Here is an 18,183-nt window from a genome sequence, read left to right as displayed (position 1 = left end):
TCTTTTGTTACCCTTCCCCTTCCATTGGCAAACCTTTTTGTGGTCTGTTTCGGCTGGCATTGCGTTAGCTTGCAGCGTGTCACGTGCGTGATGCAGCACCTCCGACGTGCTGCTCATCCAGCTGTTCCTCTGCGCAGGGCTCTTCTGTCAGGAGGTTTAAATGCTTCCTGACATAGGCTTTGAGTGAGACGCTGGCAGGGAAGGAGGGAGGAGGTGTCTGTGAAAGAAAATAGCAAAGGATATGCCATAACGGGCTGAGATGGGAGCAGGGAGCTGTATCTCCAGGCGTTTGCAGCTCTCCAACATGGGCGAATCAACAGCCGGTGCTGTGCACGCTGGATGTCACATAACATCATGCTGTGAAATATTATTGATAATTATTTTTTAACCAAACTATTAGAAACCCAAGCTCCATCTCTGCTCGAGGAGGTTGTTAGGAGGATTATCTGACTGCACACTTTAATGCGCCAAGGGTGGCTTGAAGGAACTTTTTCAAAAGATAAGCTTGAAAGAACCTTTGATTTGTTGTAATCTTTGTGAATAAGCTTGCAAAAACTTGCTAATATTAAACCAAATATTGATTCAAATTGATTTAAAGGTCTTTCAAGGCAAAGCCAATTCAACTAATTTTTTTTTCTTATCTGGTGATTCAAGTCTACTTTATGGAAGGAAAAGTTTATTTTATGTTGTCTTTTAAGCCTAATTGTGGATGAAAGGAAGCTGAGTTCACAAAAGATTCTCCAATTAGACCCTATTGTATCAGTTAATCTAGTAAAATCTTGACTCAGTGCAAGTATTTATAGGTTCCGTTTTTATTTGTATCTCATATATGTGATTTCCCCAAATAAATTCCATTTTCTTTTCTAAGGTATTTGCGGTCATTCAAGGCAGTAAAGGCAGAACCTGAAAGGCACAAGGGATAATTAACCTTGAAGTCAGCAGCAACCATGTGCCCAGCACTCTCATGCTTTTGAAAATGTCACTGTAAAATACTTACAGTATTTCATGTCTGTTTTGAGAAAATATCCCTTGATCCTTTCTGGAGGCCAGTGATACATGGGCTCATGTCAGCTGCTGCTCCCATCCGTTACTGCTGAGACAGCTTCTGGAGTTAAAGCCCTGGATCTCAGCAGGCTCGGTCTTAGATGGATGTGTCAGCTGAGGTGGGGATTCTGGGGGGACTGTCAGGGAGGCAGACTAAAGGTTTTGGTCTTCTGCCATGACTCTGGTTGTAATCTAGTGAAAGCTTGTAAAGAATTAGGTGTTGCAGGTCCTTAAATACTGGAAACTGCCATCAAAATGATACCCACAGAAGTTCAATTAAAGGAGTTCCGGTGTGTGCCTGGAAAAATCTGGGGTTTGTTTTAGGTTTTTTGTTTGTTGTTTGGGTTTTTTTAATGTTTGGGGAAAAGGGGTTCTCTGCTAAAAAGTATCTGAGCCAGCCTTCATCTGTCTTGCTGCTGAGTACAGAGGTTGGAAGTTGTCGATGCACTGTTACTACCGAAGAGATAAGAGTAGAACACAGCTCATTTTGTTTGCTTGCTTTTTTAATATGAATTTTTAATGTGCCCTGCATTAGTGTTTTTGGCTTTGATATTGTAAGCTCAGGGTGAATGCATCGTTTTGAATTCTTGATGTCATAAACAGCAAGCTGGGAAATAGCACATCCAAAAAGTAAGCGTTTGTGAAGAAATTTACGTGGTGTAGAGGTTAGGGCACCCCAGCCTGGACAGAGGGTACCAGTGCCTGCCCTTGCTGAGGGCATCCCTTCAGGATGCGGCAGACGAAGGCAGGGAGCTGAGCACCTCCTGCTGAGAGTCTGGGACAGCCTGGCAGCTGAATCGGACAGGAGCTGGGCTGCCCAAACCCCAAAAATAAGGTTAGTAAGCTTCTAACTTGAGGAAAAGCTGGCTTGGAAGAGCCCTATTAGGAGCACCAGCATTATGAACAGATCCATACTATAGCACCAGGAATGCCTAAGGAACTTCTTCGCAGCCCCCACCTGCTATCCTTCCCCCTCCCCCGGTGCTTCTCGGGGTGGTGTGGCATGGGCTGGCTGCCCTCACCGTGGCCTTCTCCTGGCAGGTGGCCCTGGTGCAGTGGACCGAGAGCGTGGGCTTGACGCTGGTGGGCAGGGACCAGTCCTCCGTGCAGCTGAGGACACCGGGTGGCCACATCCTGAACTTCACCATCCTCCAGATCTTCCCCTTCACTTACGAGAGCAAGCGCATGGGGATCATCGTGCGGGTAAGTGGCTTCGGGTCAGCCCTCGTGGCTTTGTGAATCTCCTGCTAATGCAGCGTGGAACACATCCACCACCGGCTCTCAGCTGTGCTGTGCGCCCTGCCTGAGATGTGCCGCTTCTTCTGCCTCAGGCGGGAAGCTGGTGCTCTGGTTTGAGCTAATAGCATCTCCTTGCTGGGTTTGGGTAGCGATACATCCTTTTCCTTGGCCGTGTTGGACGGTAAGTGCTGTAGCGCCCTGGGACATCTTCAGTTTATTAATCTTGGGTCCCTTGCTCAAAATAATGAAGGAGCCCAGGCTTCGGGCACTGGGGCGTGTGTCTGTGTCTGTCCCCTGCAGCTCTAGCTTCTTCCAGCTGCTCCTTCCTGCTCACAGTTATAATTTGCGATGTACTCGGGGGTGGGTTTCTGCTGTACAGCTCCCTGCGTAGTTTTGTGCCTGCATCGTCAGGGACAGTGGCAGGTTGGGGACAGGTGTCCAGCCAGCACTGCCACCAGCCGTGGAAGTGGCTCCTTGCCACCAGTGCAGCAGGGCCTCCGGGGTGGTGCTGGGGGAGAAGAGGGAGCTGGAGCCTTTCCCTCCGACTGTGAAGCCAAGGGCCCCGGGGATGCAGCGGGATGTTGGGAGAGGATTTTTGCTGCAAGTGTGCAAGGTAGAAGGAGCTGTAGGAGGCACTGGTGGGGTGTAAGAGCAGTAAAATCTGAGTGTTTTGTCTGTGTGCGCTGAACGAAGGCTCAGCAGCTTTGATAATCAGCACAGGTGCCATGTTACCTCTCAGGTAAGGCTGTTTTTTTCAGGAAATCTTGAAGGCAGCATTGACAGCAAAAGAAATAGTCACGGTTACCCTGTCCCCTAGGACCCGAATTCTGTGTCCCTTCCCCCAGTGGCTGACACAGCGAGGAGGAAGAGGAGCTCGGAAGGGGCAGGACTGCTTTCTCCAGGGGAGCAGGCACAGCAGCGTCTCAGGGAATCTTGAGCTGACTTTGAAACCTTGCTCTGTGTCCCTGCGGTTTTCTTTTTGTCTGTCCAAAAGCTCCTGCCCTTCCCGTCATGCCCATGCTGGGGGGGGGCTATACAATGCGCTGAGGCTGTGAGTCAACCCGGGTCACAAGTGCTTTCCCCACCTCGGGGTCAGCCAGGAGCAGGAATCCGAGCAGGTTCACGGGTCCAGCTTACACTGCATCACCAACGCAAATGTGGTGGAACAACAGGGGGTGACGGAGGTGGCAGCAAGTGGGAAGGACAGAGGGGATCCCCACAACAAATAACTGGGATATTGTTAGTGGTTTTGTGAAAGAGCTCCCAGATCTCTCCCAGGCATTGAAAGTCCTCTCAGACCCTGTAGAAGTACAGCACTACAGGGGAAACGGTTGTAGCTGCAGGGAACTGTGGAGATTTTTTTAAAAAATCTATTTAACAGAGCCTGCAGCTGTGCTGAGAACATGGTTTTGTGAGCAGGGTTTGGAAATAGCTGAGTTAAGGTAAAAGGGTGCATTTGTGCAAGTACCTTTATCATCATCAGCAGGCACTGTGCACGTTAAATACATGCCCAGCTGAAATTGCATGTGTAACTTTGTGTTTTTATATACAAATAGAGTATAAGGTTGGAGTCTTAGAAAAAAAAATCACATTAAAAAGAAGAAAGTGTGGGTGCTAAAACAGTTGAGATCAGCTGCCACCATTATCATCATTAGTTTTCGAGATAGTGCTAGACAATCAACCTTAGTAAGGTAAACAAACGTAGACATGGTGAGGCACTTCCATTTCCCTGCGAAGCAAACAAGGTGAAGCAGTCTGAATACTTCTTTTGGAGATAATTAAAACATCCTTGCTATGTTTTTTTTTTTAATGAGAGTACAGACAGATAATTGGTACCAGGAATCTAAAACATGAGTATGAAACCTATAATCCAGGGCAAAATACAATTTGTTGTATCATGTCGTGGGATCTGCAGCTTTGTTATTTAGGGTGGGGAGAACAAGTATGATAGGTGGGTTTTTTTCTTTTTTTTTCTTCTTTCTTCTTTTTTTTTTTTTCTTCCCCTTCTATTCCCCCATTTACTTTGTGGTACTGGGTTGCTGCATGTTTGGTTTGGGTTCTCTGGAAATAGGGTGTAAAAATGCTTTCTGCGTCGTGTATTTTAAGTTAGGACAGCAGGAGGAATAGCCTTTGGTTTGAGTTAGAAGCAGTTGGGGTCAGTACTACACACGTGCGCCTGCTTCATCGGTAGCAGATTAATCGGTAGCTTTGTTGGCTGATGTTTGGTATCTTCACAAGTCTCAGCTTCTCTGGACCCCTGGAAGAGCACAGTCCTTGTCAGAAACAGCACTGTGAGGGGATGATGTGAAATGGAGCAATGCAGGGTTGCGTTCATCAACAACCAATATTATGGAGAGCTTCAATATTCCTGTTACCAAGAGATTTGGTGATAAAAATGGAACTGTGATACGTACATATCATTGCTTTCACAAACCCATGAAGGACAAGCTGTGTTTAATGCAGATTGAAAATCATTAAACCTCATGCAGATGGCTGTATTTGTGTTACCCTACCTGAGTATTTTGGACCTGGATCTCCTGTTGCTCAAGAAACTGCTTTTAAGTTCTGGATCACACACCACTGTACTGTGCAGGGGGGGCAAATTTGTATTTCAAGTTGTTCCAGGGTTTGGAATATTAAAACATGCCCAAGGGCAGGAATGTTAGTTGAAGTGGGCTGATAGGCTGAGCATGTACAAAGTAATCGGTGTGTTCAATCTGCAAATCTAGAGATCCAACCGAATGCCACTGAACGTCAAAACAGTCATCAGTCTTCCCACGAGCAAACATCTCGTGCCATGGGGGATAGCTGCAACACGTATAGTGCATGTCCATTTAAATACAGCAAGTGTAAATACTTCAGGTTAATTATTTTTGTAGTGAAAATGATGTGGAGACTTCAGGCAACCTTTTCAAGACCTAGAATAAAAATATTAGCAATAAGAGGGAGGGATACACAACCTCCCTCCCCACTGCGTACTGTAAGTGCAACTTCTGATGAGATGCTGTGTTATCAAAGGTGTAAGAAGTGGGCTAAGCATTGAAGCCAGGGTATGCTTCATTACATTGTGTTTATACACTCCACAGAGAAGTGGATGCCCTGAAGTTTTCTCGTGTAAGTGGAAAAGATTCCTCTTTTTGTTTTCCTCTTTGGTTTAAAGCCTATTCCTTTTAAATTACCTGTTATCTACATTCTGCACCATTAGGAAGAAAACGGTTTCTATTTTGCATTTCTGTATTTAAGAGTATTACTGCTGCCAAACCAGCAAAACTCCCACTTGTGGTCAGTGAGAGCACCATCAAGCCCAGAGCCTGACTGTCAATACTGTTGATAGAAGCACTGGCCCCTCTCTGCTGTGCTTGTTAATTGTCTGTCTTTTATTTTGCAACCACTGAGCTGCTGCTAAGGCACTGAGATCAGCTCCCGATTTATGTACCTGTGCAGAAGTAAGGTTTGAGGAGCAGATGCTGGCTGCCCGGGTGTTACTTTGCCACATTCCTGTATACTCCAAAACAATAACTTCAAGCAGGGTTTTCATTTTCATCTTAAAAAAGAAGAGTTTATAAATAGGTAATTGTCAAATACAATTTTCTTTTATTACACATACATGTATGCGTGTGTAGGCACTCCATCTGGTTTTGATCCACAACTTGCAAGGTGTTTACCTCTTCAGTCAACCTTCTAAAACTGTGCTGCTTGTTTAAAAAAGCAGAAATAAGGGGAGGGAAAGTCGTGTGAAGTATCCAGAAGGCAACAGGCACAGTGAGCAGCTGGGGAGGGGAGGGAAACGGCAGAATGAAGCTGCACTCAGGACTGAGCGAGCAGAATTCAAATGGTTTTCTGCTCATCTGTACAGGGACTGCCCATTCTTATAAACTGCAATTTTTTTTGGCTAGTGGGAGCCATTGCAATTGCCTCGCCAGGCTTGCTGTACGATCTGGGTGTAGCGTTCCAGCAAGCGATGCCTGCATCCAGCCCAGTAACGCTGTTATGAAGCCCTTGCTGGCAGAGACGCCTGCCTCCCCTGCTGATCTTGTCTGCTCTGGCTTCTATAGAAAGATCTTCAACACATAACTTTAGTAAATAAGTAGTAGTCAATGCTGAAAACAAGTAGCAGATGTTGCTGTGTTTGGGATATTTTTGCAATATGTGCTTGTTTACTTGTGATCAACTGTCGTTTCTGTAGCTGATTACTTCAATTCTAAGAAGTCTTGTTCTACCAAAGCAGCCACTCTTCACCGTACTGTTTACTGACTTCTCTTCTTAAAAGGAGGCCTCCTTGTTTGACCACAATATTTTCCATTTTCTTTTTCTTCGCATTTTTTTTTCCCCTTACCCGTGTGGAATGGTCTTTGTTGTAAAGCAAAGATAGCGCTATTGTCATATCTGGAATTGAAAGAAGTCTTTGAACTGTGGCCAGAGTCAGACCACGGTGGAAAAAGATGCCTCTCCAAAACAATGTAAATCTGCACAGAGATTTGCCAGTTATAGTGTGATCTTACCATAATATGAGAACGCACTAACCTCCTATTGAACTTGGTGAGAGGAAATGACTAATGCAAGGAGATAGCTGATACAGTATTTATATTGGACAAAAAATCTAAACTATCTTAAGCCAATTCTGCAGCACGGGAAGTGGAGTCTTTATTCAGTTTCCTACAGAGATGTTGTTAGACACTTTTTAATCAAATAATTTAATAGATAAACCTTTACCTTTGGCGGCTGCCAAAAGCATTGTCTTTTATTTAAGCAGATTCCAGTTGTTTTGGTAGTGACAAGCGTTTTGCTTTGGGGATGTGGGATGTGTGGGTATCTGGTATCCGTAAATGACGGCTGGATGTTTCGGGACATGAAAAACCATGCTTAAGCTTAATTATAAGAATATTCCTTGCAAATATCATTATAAGCTTGGCAACAATGTTCAGTAAAGGAGCTTTGTTATCTTTCACTACTTCTTAATTTCCCTAGCAAAGACGCTTACTTCTCTTCTCTACGTTTACCTGCAGCAGGTCCTGCTTGCCTTTTTTTTTGCTGTGGATGTAAACTCTGGTTTGCCAGTGCCACAGGACGTTAGGTTTTTACCTACCGACTCGAGCTCTTCTTGTGTGAGAACCTTGGCCACTACTTTCTGTAACAGTGGAACAGACTGATACATATATAAAATAGTGTGAGAATGAAAAAGCATCCGCTGTGCTTTTCTTTAATTTCTTTTTTTCCTAAAGTGCTTTCCCCCCTTCATTCACAGCTGTCTATTTCCAGTCTTTTCTGGGCTTTTTGTTTTCGCATGTTAAGTTTATTTTCTTCCTATCCCTGGTGGCTATCTTGGTTTACAGAGCAGTTTGTTCCTTACTCATTGTTTTGTCTCCTTTGAGGAAATTGCCAGGGTTTCCATTAGCTTGTAGTACTAATAACTGTGACCTCGTTAAGTATCTGCCTGGTTAGAAGGGATTTTTTAATTTGTGGTAATGTAAATATGCTTTGCTTGCAGCCTACAAATTATTTGTATCAGACAAGGCAGGCAGCAATCTAACCTTTCTGTGGCAAGCATAAACTTTAATTATGCTTAATGCCATACAATGCAACAGAGGGGGTAAATTAGAGTGATTTTTTTTTTTTACTGTGTTAAGTTTTCTGCATCTGTGTGATTGTTTCAGGTAAATATGAAATAAATTTTCAAGGTGAGGGCTAGCAGTTATTCCAAAGTTGCACAGTCAGGATTGAGGCTTGTCTGCATGGAGATGCCCTGTTGCTGATTAAAAAGCTGAACGTCCTTTTCTAAAGCATTAATTCTTACTGCGAGTAGTTGCGATTGAATCGGCACCTCCTTTTGGCCCCGAGACAAGATCCTGCGCCAGATGGACCCTCAGCCTGAGCCGGTGCAGACCCCTTTGTGACTGTTGTGCAGAAAGCTCAGCGCTGCGCTTGCTGAGGCCACTCCAGATACGGTAATAGTGGCCCAGCTTACACTCTTCTGTTTCTTACCTGCAGGATGAATCAACGGGAGAGATCACCTTCTACATGAAGGGGGCTGATGTGGTGATGGCTGGGATCGTGCAGTACAACGACTGGCTGGAAGAGGAGGTACGGGGCTGTCTCTCCTGCGTGCGGAGGGTTTCTTACGCGACTGCTTTTCTCCTTCCAGGGGAACGCGTGACAAAGCTTGTCAGTGTGGCAGAGTGGCCATAACTGCTAGACCATGGGCGAGCCAGAAGGTTACTGATCTTGGCAATTCATCATCCAAGTACATGCACAGTAACAAGGAAGTTCAGGTGCAAGTTCAACATACTTAGCGCAGAATAAATCCTGTAAAATAAATGGATTTTGCTCAAAACTGATTGCCACTCAAGGTGACCGAACTTCTCCAGAGTTTGGTCCTGTGTTTGGATTTAAGACTAAAAGGTCTAATTTCAAAACTACATTTGGCAGCTTTGTACTGGGATATGTGTGTTAGGTTAGTAGTAACCTTGACACAGAGTTCATAGGGTAGCTTTGGTTACTGATTTTCCCCACCCCCAAACCCTGGTGTTAAATGGAATAGTACTCCCTTGGTCTTATTTTAAAGAGTCGATGGCCAAAGATGTGAAGTCTACAAATCAAAGGCTTGTCTCCTTGGAGACAGAGAAAATGAAATCAGTGGGCTTGCTTTTGCCACACTGGTATAGCACAGAGGGCATTTCTGATCACTGGGATAGATTACAAACCGTTGCAGATCTTTTTTTTCCTCTCGGGTTTATCATGCACTTTATCAGATGTCATATACTCACTGGGGCTGCTCAAATGGGACGGTTATTTTCTTAACCTGCTATCTTATATTGCCATCTCTGCAACGCTGTGCATAAATCGTCTTAACTTGAGATTGAGTTTATGGTTTACAATGTGATGCTTCTTTCCAGTGTGGTAACATGGCTCGGGAAGGCCTGAGGGTTCTCGTCGTAGCCAAGAAGTCTCTGACAGAAGAGCAGTATCAAGACTTTGAAGTAAGTTTTTATTTGTTTTTTAGTTTGTTTTTAAACAGACCATCACTGAAGCCATTCTCACAGACCTCTTATTGATAATGCTGCCTCTCATCTCCCTGCTCCTTCTGCTAGAATTGCCATTCTTCAATGTCTTGTCTGTTCTTTTAATCAGAGTTGCTTTTTAAGTGATATGTATGAAACTGGATCCCAGCCAGGACCCTCTAAAACAGTTCCTGAATCCTGCCTTATAATCTTTCATGGTTATAAATTCTGCAAATGTTCATCATTTGTTAGACAAGTTGTTTGTGTGTGGAAACGTGTTGGCTTTTCATTTTCATTGCTGCGTTCCATCATCCAGGGAAACTACAAACACCAGGATATAACCCGGCTGGGCTTCATGGAAACACAGGCTTCATGAGTGCGGTTTGTGAGATAGGTCTCTACTCACAGCACTGATTTGCTTACCCCAGGCAGGCAAAATGTGAGGAACTGTTTAGTTAGATGCAGAGATGAGAGTAGAAACGGTTAGGATTCTCTATTCCTGTCATTTGTAGATGGTTTCGTTGCAGAAACTGTGGCTACCTGTGGTGCGAGGGATTCGCTTCCAGGCTTTCTGCAGGTGTCACTTTGGCAGCTGCCGTGCATTTGTGTGCACGGGGACGTGCTGTGCGTCGCCCTGCCCAGCTGGAACAGGACAGGGACAGAACAACAGCTTGAGAAATGTCCACCTTATTCTGTAACACACACGTTCTGTTCGCCAGCCATTACAGGTGGCATCCCCGAATAAAATAAGTAAAATTATCTTGCCAGAGGTATACTCGGTATTTTTAAGCTTAACACCCATCAGTAGAAATAAACCTGACCAGTTTCTCTGTAACCCTTTTGATGTCATACACTGACCTTTTGGTGTCTCCATTAAGAGTAGCTGTTGTGGTTTTCTAGCAGTGTCTGCCATTAACAGGGGCAGGTTGGCTGGTTACCCCTCGTGCTGGTCAACACTGTGTTCCATAAAAATGCAGGCTGCTGTGTGAGTCAGCGCGGCTGTGTCTGCTCTGCCCTCTGCTCTGCCCTCAGGCACGCTATGTCCAGGCGAAGCTGAGCGTGCACGACCGCTCCCTGAAGGTGGCCACGGTCATCGAGAGCCTGGAGATGGAGATGGAGCTGCTGTGTCTCACCGGCGTGGAGGATCAGCTGCAGACGGATGTCAGACCCACTCTGGAGACGCTGAGAAATGCTGGTATCAAGGTCTGCCTAACCTGATGTTATCCTTAGCAGGAGCACTTGCACCCTCTGGAGTATGTGGTGTATGGTCCTATAGCTGGTAAATTAAGATACGGCGGGGCTGGCTGAGGCATTTTAGATGTCGCTTCAGGAACAGAACACGCTGGAAGTGGTATATGCTAACAAAACACATGGAAGCGTGTCACCTTTTGTGCCTTTCTTCCCCTAACATGCTCTGGCTCCTGCAGAGAAGCAGAAGGATGGCTACAGGAGACTTGGGGGCAATTGTTTGTTTTGGATACTTGTGTGAAACAAGACCACTTTGGATGTGCCTCATGCAGGAACGCCTGTGCTGGGGTTGAAGCTGTGGATATTTATGTTTTCGGTAGCCACTAGAGGGGGGCTGAGCCAAGGGAATCGAGGCTGGACTGGTTTGGTTGGGTTTTTTTTCCCCCTCTCCAGCTTGCTGGGCTCCCGCATCCAAGATTCGGACACCTCTCTGCTAAGCACAGAGGCTGTAGGAACCGGTGGGATGCGCGCTTAGTCTGTCTCTCTGAAAACTTGTCAGTCAGATCCTGGAATTGCAAAAGGAAAAAAATAATGGACTAACCATTCGGTTTTGGGCAAGAAAAGTAGGTAAAAGATTCTGGTTGTGGTGTTTCTGCTTTAAGTAGCAAAAGGAGCAAAATCCTTTAGCCATGCTGTGAATCCAAAGCAGGGCTGTGTGTTTGGGATTTAGGTGGGAAGTGGAATTCAAGGCTTGGGACAAGCTTCTGAAAGTGTTTTTCTGTTAGGAAACAGCAGGGACTTGGGCAGAGAAGCAAGACGAGCGGAATCAGAGCGAGCTCTTAGCAGCGTTGTGGCTTTCTCCCTTTGCAGCATAGTCCTGGCCACTTACTGCAAAGCGCTTTCATGTTTTCTCTTCACCTTGGCTGGAGTCGGTGTCGGGGTGTGGAGCACGTCGTGGCACAGCGAGTGTGGCACTGCTGAGCCCTCCTTGCAATGCTACAGTCGTTAGGGTATTGCATGCAAGGAGTAAATCACGAGTGAAGGCAGCCTTGTAATTCATTACAGGGACCATCTTGTTAAGATCAAATCTCTTTCCAGCCTCAGATTATTAAACAAATAAGTGAGTCTTTGTGTGTTTTTTTGGTTGTTTTCTTTTTTTAAAAAAAGTTTCATTAAATATTCTTGGGCGGTGTCTTGAAAGAATAAAAACACCAGTGGAAAAAACAAAACTCTGATATATTTATATTTACAATTGAGGGAATTCCCTGCCAGATTATAACAGGGTATTGCTGCTGACACTGCTTTCTAATGCCCCCCCTCACCAGCACGAAATAAAAGGAGCAGTGTATATTTAAAAAAAAATATAAAAATATAAAAACCCAACACAAAACAACACCAAAAAAAAAAAAAACCAACCCCGACCAACTTAGCCTGTTCCAGACGCACACATCAGCAGTGAGCTAACCCCAGTTGCATCATCCACATTTCAGGCAGGGCCATGAGGGATCTCTGTGGCAGGGCCTGCTGCTTTCAGCGTACAAGAAATGGCTGGGGTGGGACACATGAGCACACGCACACACATTCTTTAGCTTGCATTTTGTGGGTTTATCGGCAGAATCTTGATATACTGCAGGTGGGGGAAAAAAAAAGTTATACGTAGTTTGTAACTTCTTTGCATTTAAGCCTCTTTAAAAGCTTTGCTTGCTTTCAGGGTGAGAATTTTCTTGTATGTTTTAAAATAGGGCTTTTTTAGAAGAATATTAGGGTATGTATTCTAACAGTCCTTTTATATGCCTGAACTGGCAGGTGGCACTTCTAGATGTGCTGCAGATGTGCTTGTTAAGTTTTGTATTTAATACATTCAATATTTGGATTTTAGGTGTGGATGCTGACAGGGGATAAATTAGAGACAGCCACGTGTACGGCCAAGAATGCACATTTGGTGACACGGACACAGGACATCCATATATTCAGACTAGTGAGTAACACCCACATACCCCTCTCTCTAGACTTGCTCAGGACCCCAAACTCTGGGACAGGAGTGGTGCTGAGATCACAGCTGTTTTTTCCAGCAGTAGACCCAAAATATTTTTATTCTTTTGACCCACCTTTCTGTCCCCTGAGGTTTTGTTTATCTGCATGCCCTGAAAAGCTCAGTGTGCTGCTCTCTCTGTATTACTTTTGCTCCCTCTGAGACTTGTTTATTTGGTTTTTCATCCCAGCGGAGCAAACCCTTCCTCAGTTGCCATCTTTTCCCGCAGGTGACTAACCGGGGAGAAGCCCACCTGGAGCTGAACGCCTTCCGTCGGAAACACGACTGTGCTCTGGTCATTTCTGGGGACTCGCTGGAGGTAGGCTCTGGGCAAAACGCGGCGGCCGAATTCTGTTGGGTTTTTGGTTTTTTGGGGTTTTTTTTGTTTTGTTTTTTGTTTTTTTTTTTTAAGAAACTTTCAGAGCACGAACATAGGTGATGTTTCTGATCTCTGTAAATCAGGTGTGTCTGAAGTACTACGAGTATGAGTTCATGGAGCTGGCTTGCCAGTGCCCTGCCGTCGTGTGCTGCCGATGCGCTCCAACGCAGAAGGCGCAGATCGTGCGGTTGCTGCAGGAACGGACTGGCAGGCTCACCTGCGCCGTTGGTAAGGGGCTACCCAGGGAGGAGGGACCATCTAGGATGGTGCCTTGACTGTTTCTTCTTTTCAAACTTGAACACAAAGTTTCTGACTGTTTCGAACATCCCCTGTCATCTCATAACACCTGGAAATGCTGAGGTAGGGGAACAGTGGATTTGTGGGATGATCGAGAAAATGAGATTTTGCATATGGGAACTTCGATGGCAAACTGCTCAGAAATATTTGGGGTGGTATCTTTGCAAAACTTGGTCAGGTGAAGTGCTGTTGTTAAGGTATGGACTTTGTTTCAGCGTTGTAGGTATAATGGTACACATACAAGTCAGATAAAGCAATCCATGGCTGGGGGGTGTCTATTAGAAACAGAACAAAACTTCTCAGGAATTTAATTCCACGATTTCTAATCAAAATCCCGCTTTTGTTGATAGGTTTATTTTAATATTAGCCTGGTGCAGATGCCGTTGGTGGGGTTGCAAGTCACCCCCTTTGCTTAACTACCCGTGTCTTTTGTCTGTGCTCTGACCTGCAGGTGATGGAGGGAATGATGTGAGCATGATTCAGGAGGCTGACTGCGGCGTTGGAGTCGAAGGGAAGGTGAGATTACCTCATGTTTAATAACAATTCCTATGGCAATTCAGAAGCTAGTGCACAAGTAACGCTTAAATGAATCCTCAGAAATTTGTGTGGAAAAGTGAGAAGCTTCCACAAGAATAATCATCAGAGCAATAGCCCCTTACCATGAAAAATAATGTGGCTGTAATGGATTCTACTGTTTAATAGAGTTCTTTATTTGGTTCTTGGCAGATTCCTGGAATCTGGATCATTGTGGTTCATTTGGTTTTTTTTTTAATCACACGTAGATGCTCCAAATGCTGGAGTTATAATTAGTCTGATAGCATATACCCTACATGTAAAATTAAAACCTGTTTATATTTGTTTAGAAAGCAAACTCTGGGTTAGAGCTCTGGTTCCTGCACGTGGAGCTGCTTGGAGCGGCAAGGCTGGATTTGGCGGCAGTGGAAAGACTGCTTGCAGTGAGCCAAAACACTAAAACGAGTGAACTTTTGAGACTGAAAATTTGTGTTCAAAACTGACTTGATATGAGTGTCCACGTTAACATGCATGTTGTGAATCATAATCCAGAGGGTTGCTTAGACTTGGAGGCCAGGGTTCAAATGGGAATTCTCCTCATATTTTTGCTCTTTGCTTAAAAGCCACAGTGGAAGGGGAAAGTGCCGAAGTAATAATCTCCCCCACCTAATATATTGTAAATTTTCTGGAAATTCTGTCAGTGATAACTAAATAATAATACAATATTATTTAGTTTCCAATCATGAAATGATCTCATTATGCTTTTACTTGCTGTTGCACACAGGAAGGAAAACAGGCATCGCTTGCAGCTGATTTCTCTATCACTCAGTTCAAACATCTGGGTCGTTTACTAATGGTGCATGGAAGAAACAGTTACAAGCGGTCTGCGGCGCTCAGTCAGTTTGTAATCCACAGGAGCCTGTGCATCAGTACCATGCAGGTAGGTGGGCTGGCCTGAGGCTTTTTCCCACGGCCAGGTGAAAAAGCTGAATCAAAAAGTATAGGTTCTATATTTCATTTTTGGATGCAACTGTTTCTTCTGATAAAAATGTTGGTAGGTTGGAACATGAGGTTGTTACTCTGATAGGAAAACACATAAGAAAGTTGCTGGTATAGAACAAACATGAGCGACTTCTCCAAAACTGGACAAACAATGTTCTACCTTGGAAAACACTGCTCTCACGCGGCACGCCGTCGCTGCTGTTTGGTAATGGTAGGAAATACTGAAAATCTGAAGCAGGGCAGTACTCTCACGGCCACTGCTGAGTAAGTGCACTTATTTTCAGGTGTGTTTTAACTTTGGCCTCACTATTTGAAGGCCTTGCTTAAGCAGCTGAGGAGGACCTGGCTGACTCCCTGATGAGGTTACCGAAAGCTGGGTCTGGCACGTTGCAGAGTGTTCGCAGGAGCTGTGCCACGAAGGCTGCTGGAGCACATACGAACCTTCCCAAGCACTCAGCAGCTCGCTGCAGCAACGTGGACGCCGTCTGTTCCTCTCCATTGCAAAAGGAACCTTAGAAACAGCTTTGGTATTCACAAAACTTACATCGCTCCTGTGTGCGGAGCCTCAGCGTAACAAAAATGCAATTGCCAGTTGGCAAGGAGAGTTGAAAAAGATTTTGAGAGTTCATGAGCCAAATTCTGTTCTTAGCTGTGGTGACTTGAGTGAAAGTTACAGTTAAGGACAGAGTTTACTTTCTGGGAGTTGTGTTTCCATGCCACAGTGTACCGATACATTCGTTAAAAACACAAAGTATTTTTTGGGTAAAATATTTTTGAGAAGGCTGGTTCTGCCCTCTGCCCTTGTTTAGAATAATAGCACCAGAGACAAAAGGTTCAGACTCAAGGGACAGTCTAGCTTACTCTGCAGCTAAAAACAAGAACAGAAAACAAACCTGTAACTTCTGACAAAAAAAAATAATTAATCTTGAACTCTTTGGAGTTTGTGTTAGTGAGTGTTCCCTCTTTTTACATTGCAAAAGCATCATCCAGGCTTTTACATCCAGGAAGTACACACCTGACCTTCTCAACATCTGGATAGCTTTGATCAAACCAGTGGGCTTTGGAGGAAACTCTTTATGTTCTTTTCTGTGGAATTACGTTACAAAGAATTTTCCAAGCCCAGCTTTCCAGTTTTTGCTGTTAAACATAGCTTTTATCTAAGGTTTGTATAGGAATAAAAAGGGTTGATACTACATTCTTCTGTTTTCATTTGAGGAATTTGGAGAACCCACTGCCAGTGTGCTTCAGTTTGAACAGAGTATGTTTTTAAGATGTTACTTTTACTGCAGTATCTTAATGCCTGAAAAGCTTATTTCTTTTCTTTTCTAGGCTGTTTTCTCATCAGTATTTTACTTTGCTTCAGTTCCTCTCTACCAAGGCTTTCTCATCATTGGGTAAGAGCTCTTTTTACTGATAGTGTTGAAAACCTGTGCATAATGAATAGTCTTGGGCTAATTAACATGCAAGGCATGCACATCTCCACTCCGCGTGTTTCACAACACTGCTTCAGAAGATGGATGTGATCCTTGTCCCCTTTCTGCTCCTCTGCACTGAACAAAGCCACCGAGGCAATGCAAACGCTTACAGAAACCTTTCCAAAAGGACAGTTGGTTGCAGTCAGAACATGAGATGCCAGCCATCCTCCAGGGACTGTTCCTTCAATCCCAGTAAAAAGCAGAGGGATGGTACTTACGCTGTGGTGCTTGTGCAGCAGAGAAAGCCAGTGCCCAGCTCCTGACAGTGTCAGAAAGGGAGCACAGCCCAACCGCTTCAACAGGGGGAATCGGTTCCTGTCTTAAATCCCATGGCTTTATAGGCTTTCGACTACGTAATTAAAAACCCAAACAGTAAATTCATCTCCATTGCCTTCTGACGCAAACAGCATCAAGCCTGAACTGTAGAGCAAACTTCGGGCTGGGGACAGGTTTGTCCTTGGCTCCGCTAATAACCCCGTAACACCAGTTGCAATACTTGAACCAGTCACCTGTGTATGAGTGTTTGCAATCAAAAGCCATTCAAAAAGCAAGTTCTGCAGGTTTTTCCTATATGCAAAGCTCTGGTGGGTTCCACTTGCAAGTTGTTATTACATGTATGTCACTTGGCACTCCAAGGATACTCTTTATTTCCTTCCTGAAGACTAGCATTTCTGTTTCTACACTTTTAGATAATTTACTGGTCTTCTACCTTCTTCTCAGGTACTCCACAATTTACACAATGTTTCCAGTGTTCTCTCTGGTCCTGGACAAAGATGTGAAATCTGAAGTTGCAATGTTGTACCCAGAGCTCTACAAAGATCTTCTTAAGGTGTGGGAAACTTTTGTCTGTTTCAGTTTAAGGCAAGATCCTCATCCTGACTGGAAACTTTCTAAATGTGTAAAGTCAAATATATTATCAGTAGATACAGAACTTTTATCATGCGTTTTCAGGCAAAATTGTTTTAAAGGCAAATTTGAATTAACAGATACAACCAGATTTCCTGGCAGTTTGTTATTGAATGCTACATGAAATACAATTTATTAAAAATGGCTGGGGAAATAGAAGTTCCATTCTGTGGGAAATTCTAAGGATTTAATGTTACCAGTTTGTTCCAAAATAAAGGGGAAAGAGAAATCGTCGGGGATTTGGCACTCTTCTGAAGCCAGAAGAGGGGATGGGGGAAAGGGATGTGCTCATTTGGTGGAGAGTGAGTGATCGCATAATTTCTTGAGTAGAAATTTGCCTTGAGGGTGATTTAAAAAGACCTAAAGGTTTGGCTACTGTACCACTTCTGTGGCTTTAGCGTGAAAGTTGGGTCCTTCTCCTTAGACAGAGACAATTTCTGATGTTTGCCATAGAAATATCAGGAAGGTAAATGTTGTCCTAGGTTCCTTTTTTTTCCCTTGGAAAATTTTTTGAATAACTGGGGTATGCAGACTGGGAACATCTTTCTTAATTGAAGGAAAGGGTGGACTGAGTCTTCAACAGATCCTTTCCCTCAAGGATTTCTGTTAAACAGATACTCTTAGAAGCAAAGCCTGTTGTTCCAACAGCCTGAATAAGTCTCCATCTGGTTTCACTTGTATGTTGTCTCTTATGTCATAAACCACTAATTCTCCAGCTATCCTTAGGCCTGGTCTAAACATAGAGGGGGTTTGTACTGGTATAGCTTTATTGGCTAGAGGTGCTTTGCTGGTGTTTTTTTTTTTTTTTAAACCTCTCTGCCTTCAATATGATGGTGATTTGTGTGTGTGTGTCTAGAAATATAATATTAATATATTCGTATGTATGTGTATACACACATGTTATATTTCACAGTACAGTGACTAAACTCATGAGACATCTTTTTGCATTGAATTAATCATGTGTGCAGTAAGGATGAGGTTGTACTGTACTGTGCGAGCACTGAGCTTCCGCAGTCCCAGGCCTCCTCCAGGCACCGTGATATACGAGAATAAAGAGACACTGCCTCAGGGTTGGTTGATTTGTTTTGTTTTCCTTCCAAATCACCTTCA

At 44.2% G+C, this 18,183-nt stretch overlaps 1 protein-coding gene across 1 annotated transcript in view; it reads left to right on the top strand.

Moving 5' to 3' along the window:
• The window catches only part of ATP9A (ATPase phospholipid transporting 9A (putative)), a 63,597-nt gene that overhangs the window by 37,151 nt on the left and 8,263 nt on the right, over nucleotides 1–18,183 (top strand). The window contains exons 15-25 of the mRNA XM_056354043.1: nucleotides 2,086–2,247; nucleotides 8,272–8,364; nucleotides 9,177–9,260; nucleotides 10,314–10,484; nucleotides 12,349–12,447; nucleotides 12,731–12,820; nucleotides 12,964–13,108; nucleotides 13,629–13,693; nucleotides 14,475–14,630; nucleotides 16,022–16,086; nucleotides 16,888–16,996. Coding sequence (XP_056210018.1) covers nucleotides 2,086–2,247; nucleotides 8,272–8,364; nucleotides 9,177–9,260; nucleotides 10,314–10,484; nucleotides 12,349–12,447; nucleotides 12,731–12,820; nucleotides 12,964–13,108; nucleotides 13,629–13,693; nucleotides 14,475–14,630; nucleotides 16,022–16,086; nucleotides 16,888–16,996 — 1,239 coding nt within the window. The remainder of the gene's footprint in view (nucleotides 1–2,085; nucleotides 2,248–8,271; nucleotides 8,365–9,176; nucleotides 9,261–10,313; nucleotides 10,485–12,348; nucleotides 12,448–12,730; nucleotides 12,821–12,963; nucleotides 13,109–13,628; nucleotides 13,694–14,474; nucleotides 14,631–16,021; nucleotides 16,087–16,887; nucleotides 16,997–18,183) is intronic.

This window comes from Falco biarmicus, chromosome 10 (genome assembly GCF_023638135.1).
Source record: "Falco biarmicus isolate bFalBia1 chromosome 10, bFalBia1.pri, whole genome shotgun sequence".
In the NCBI taxonomy this organism is placed as follows: domain Eukaryota; kingdom Metazoa; phylum Chordata; class Aves; order Falconiformes; family Falconidae; genus Falco; species Falco biarmicus.
Note: the sequence above shows the minus strand (reverse complement) of the source record. Positions and strands in the feature narration are given on the sequence as shown.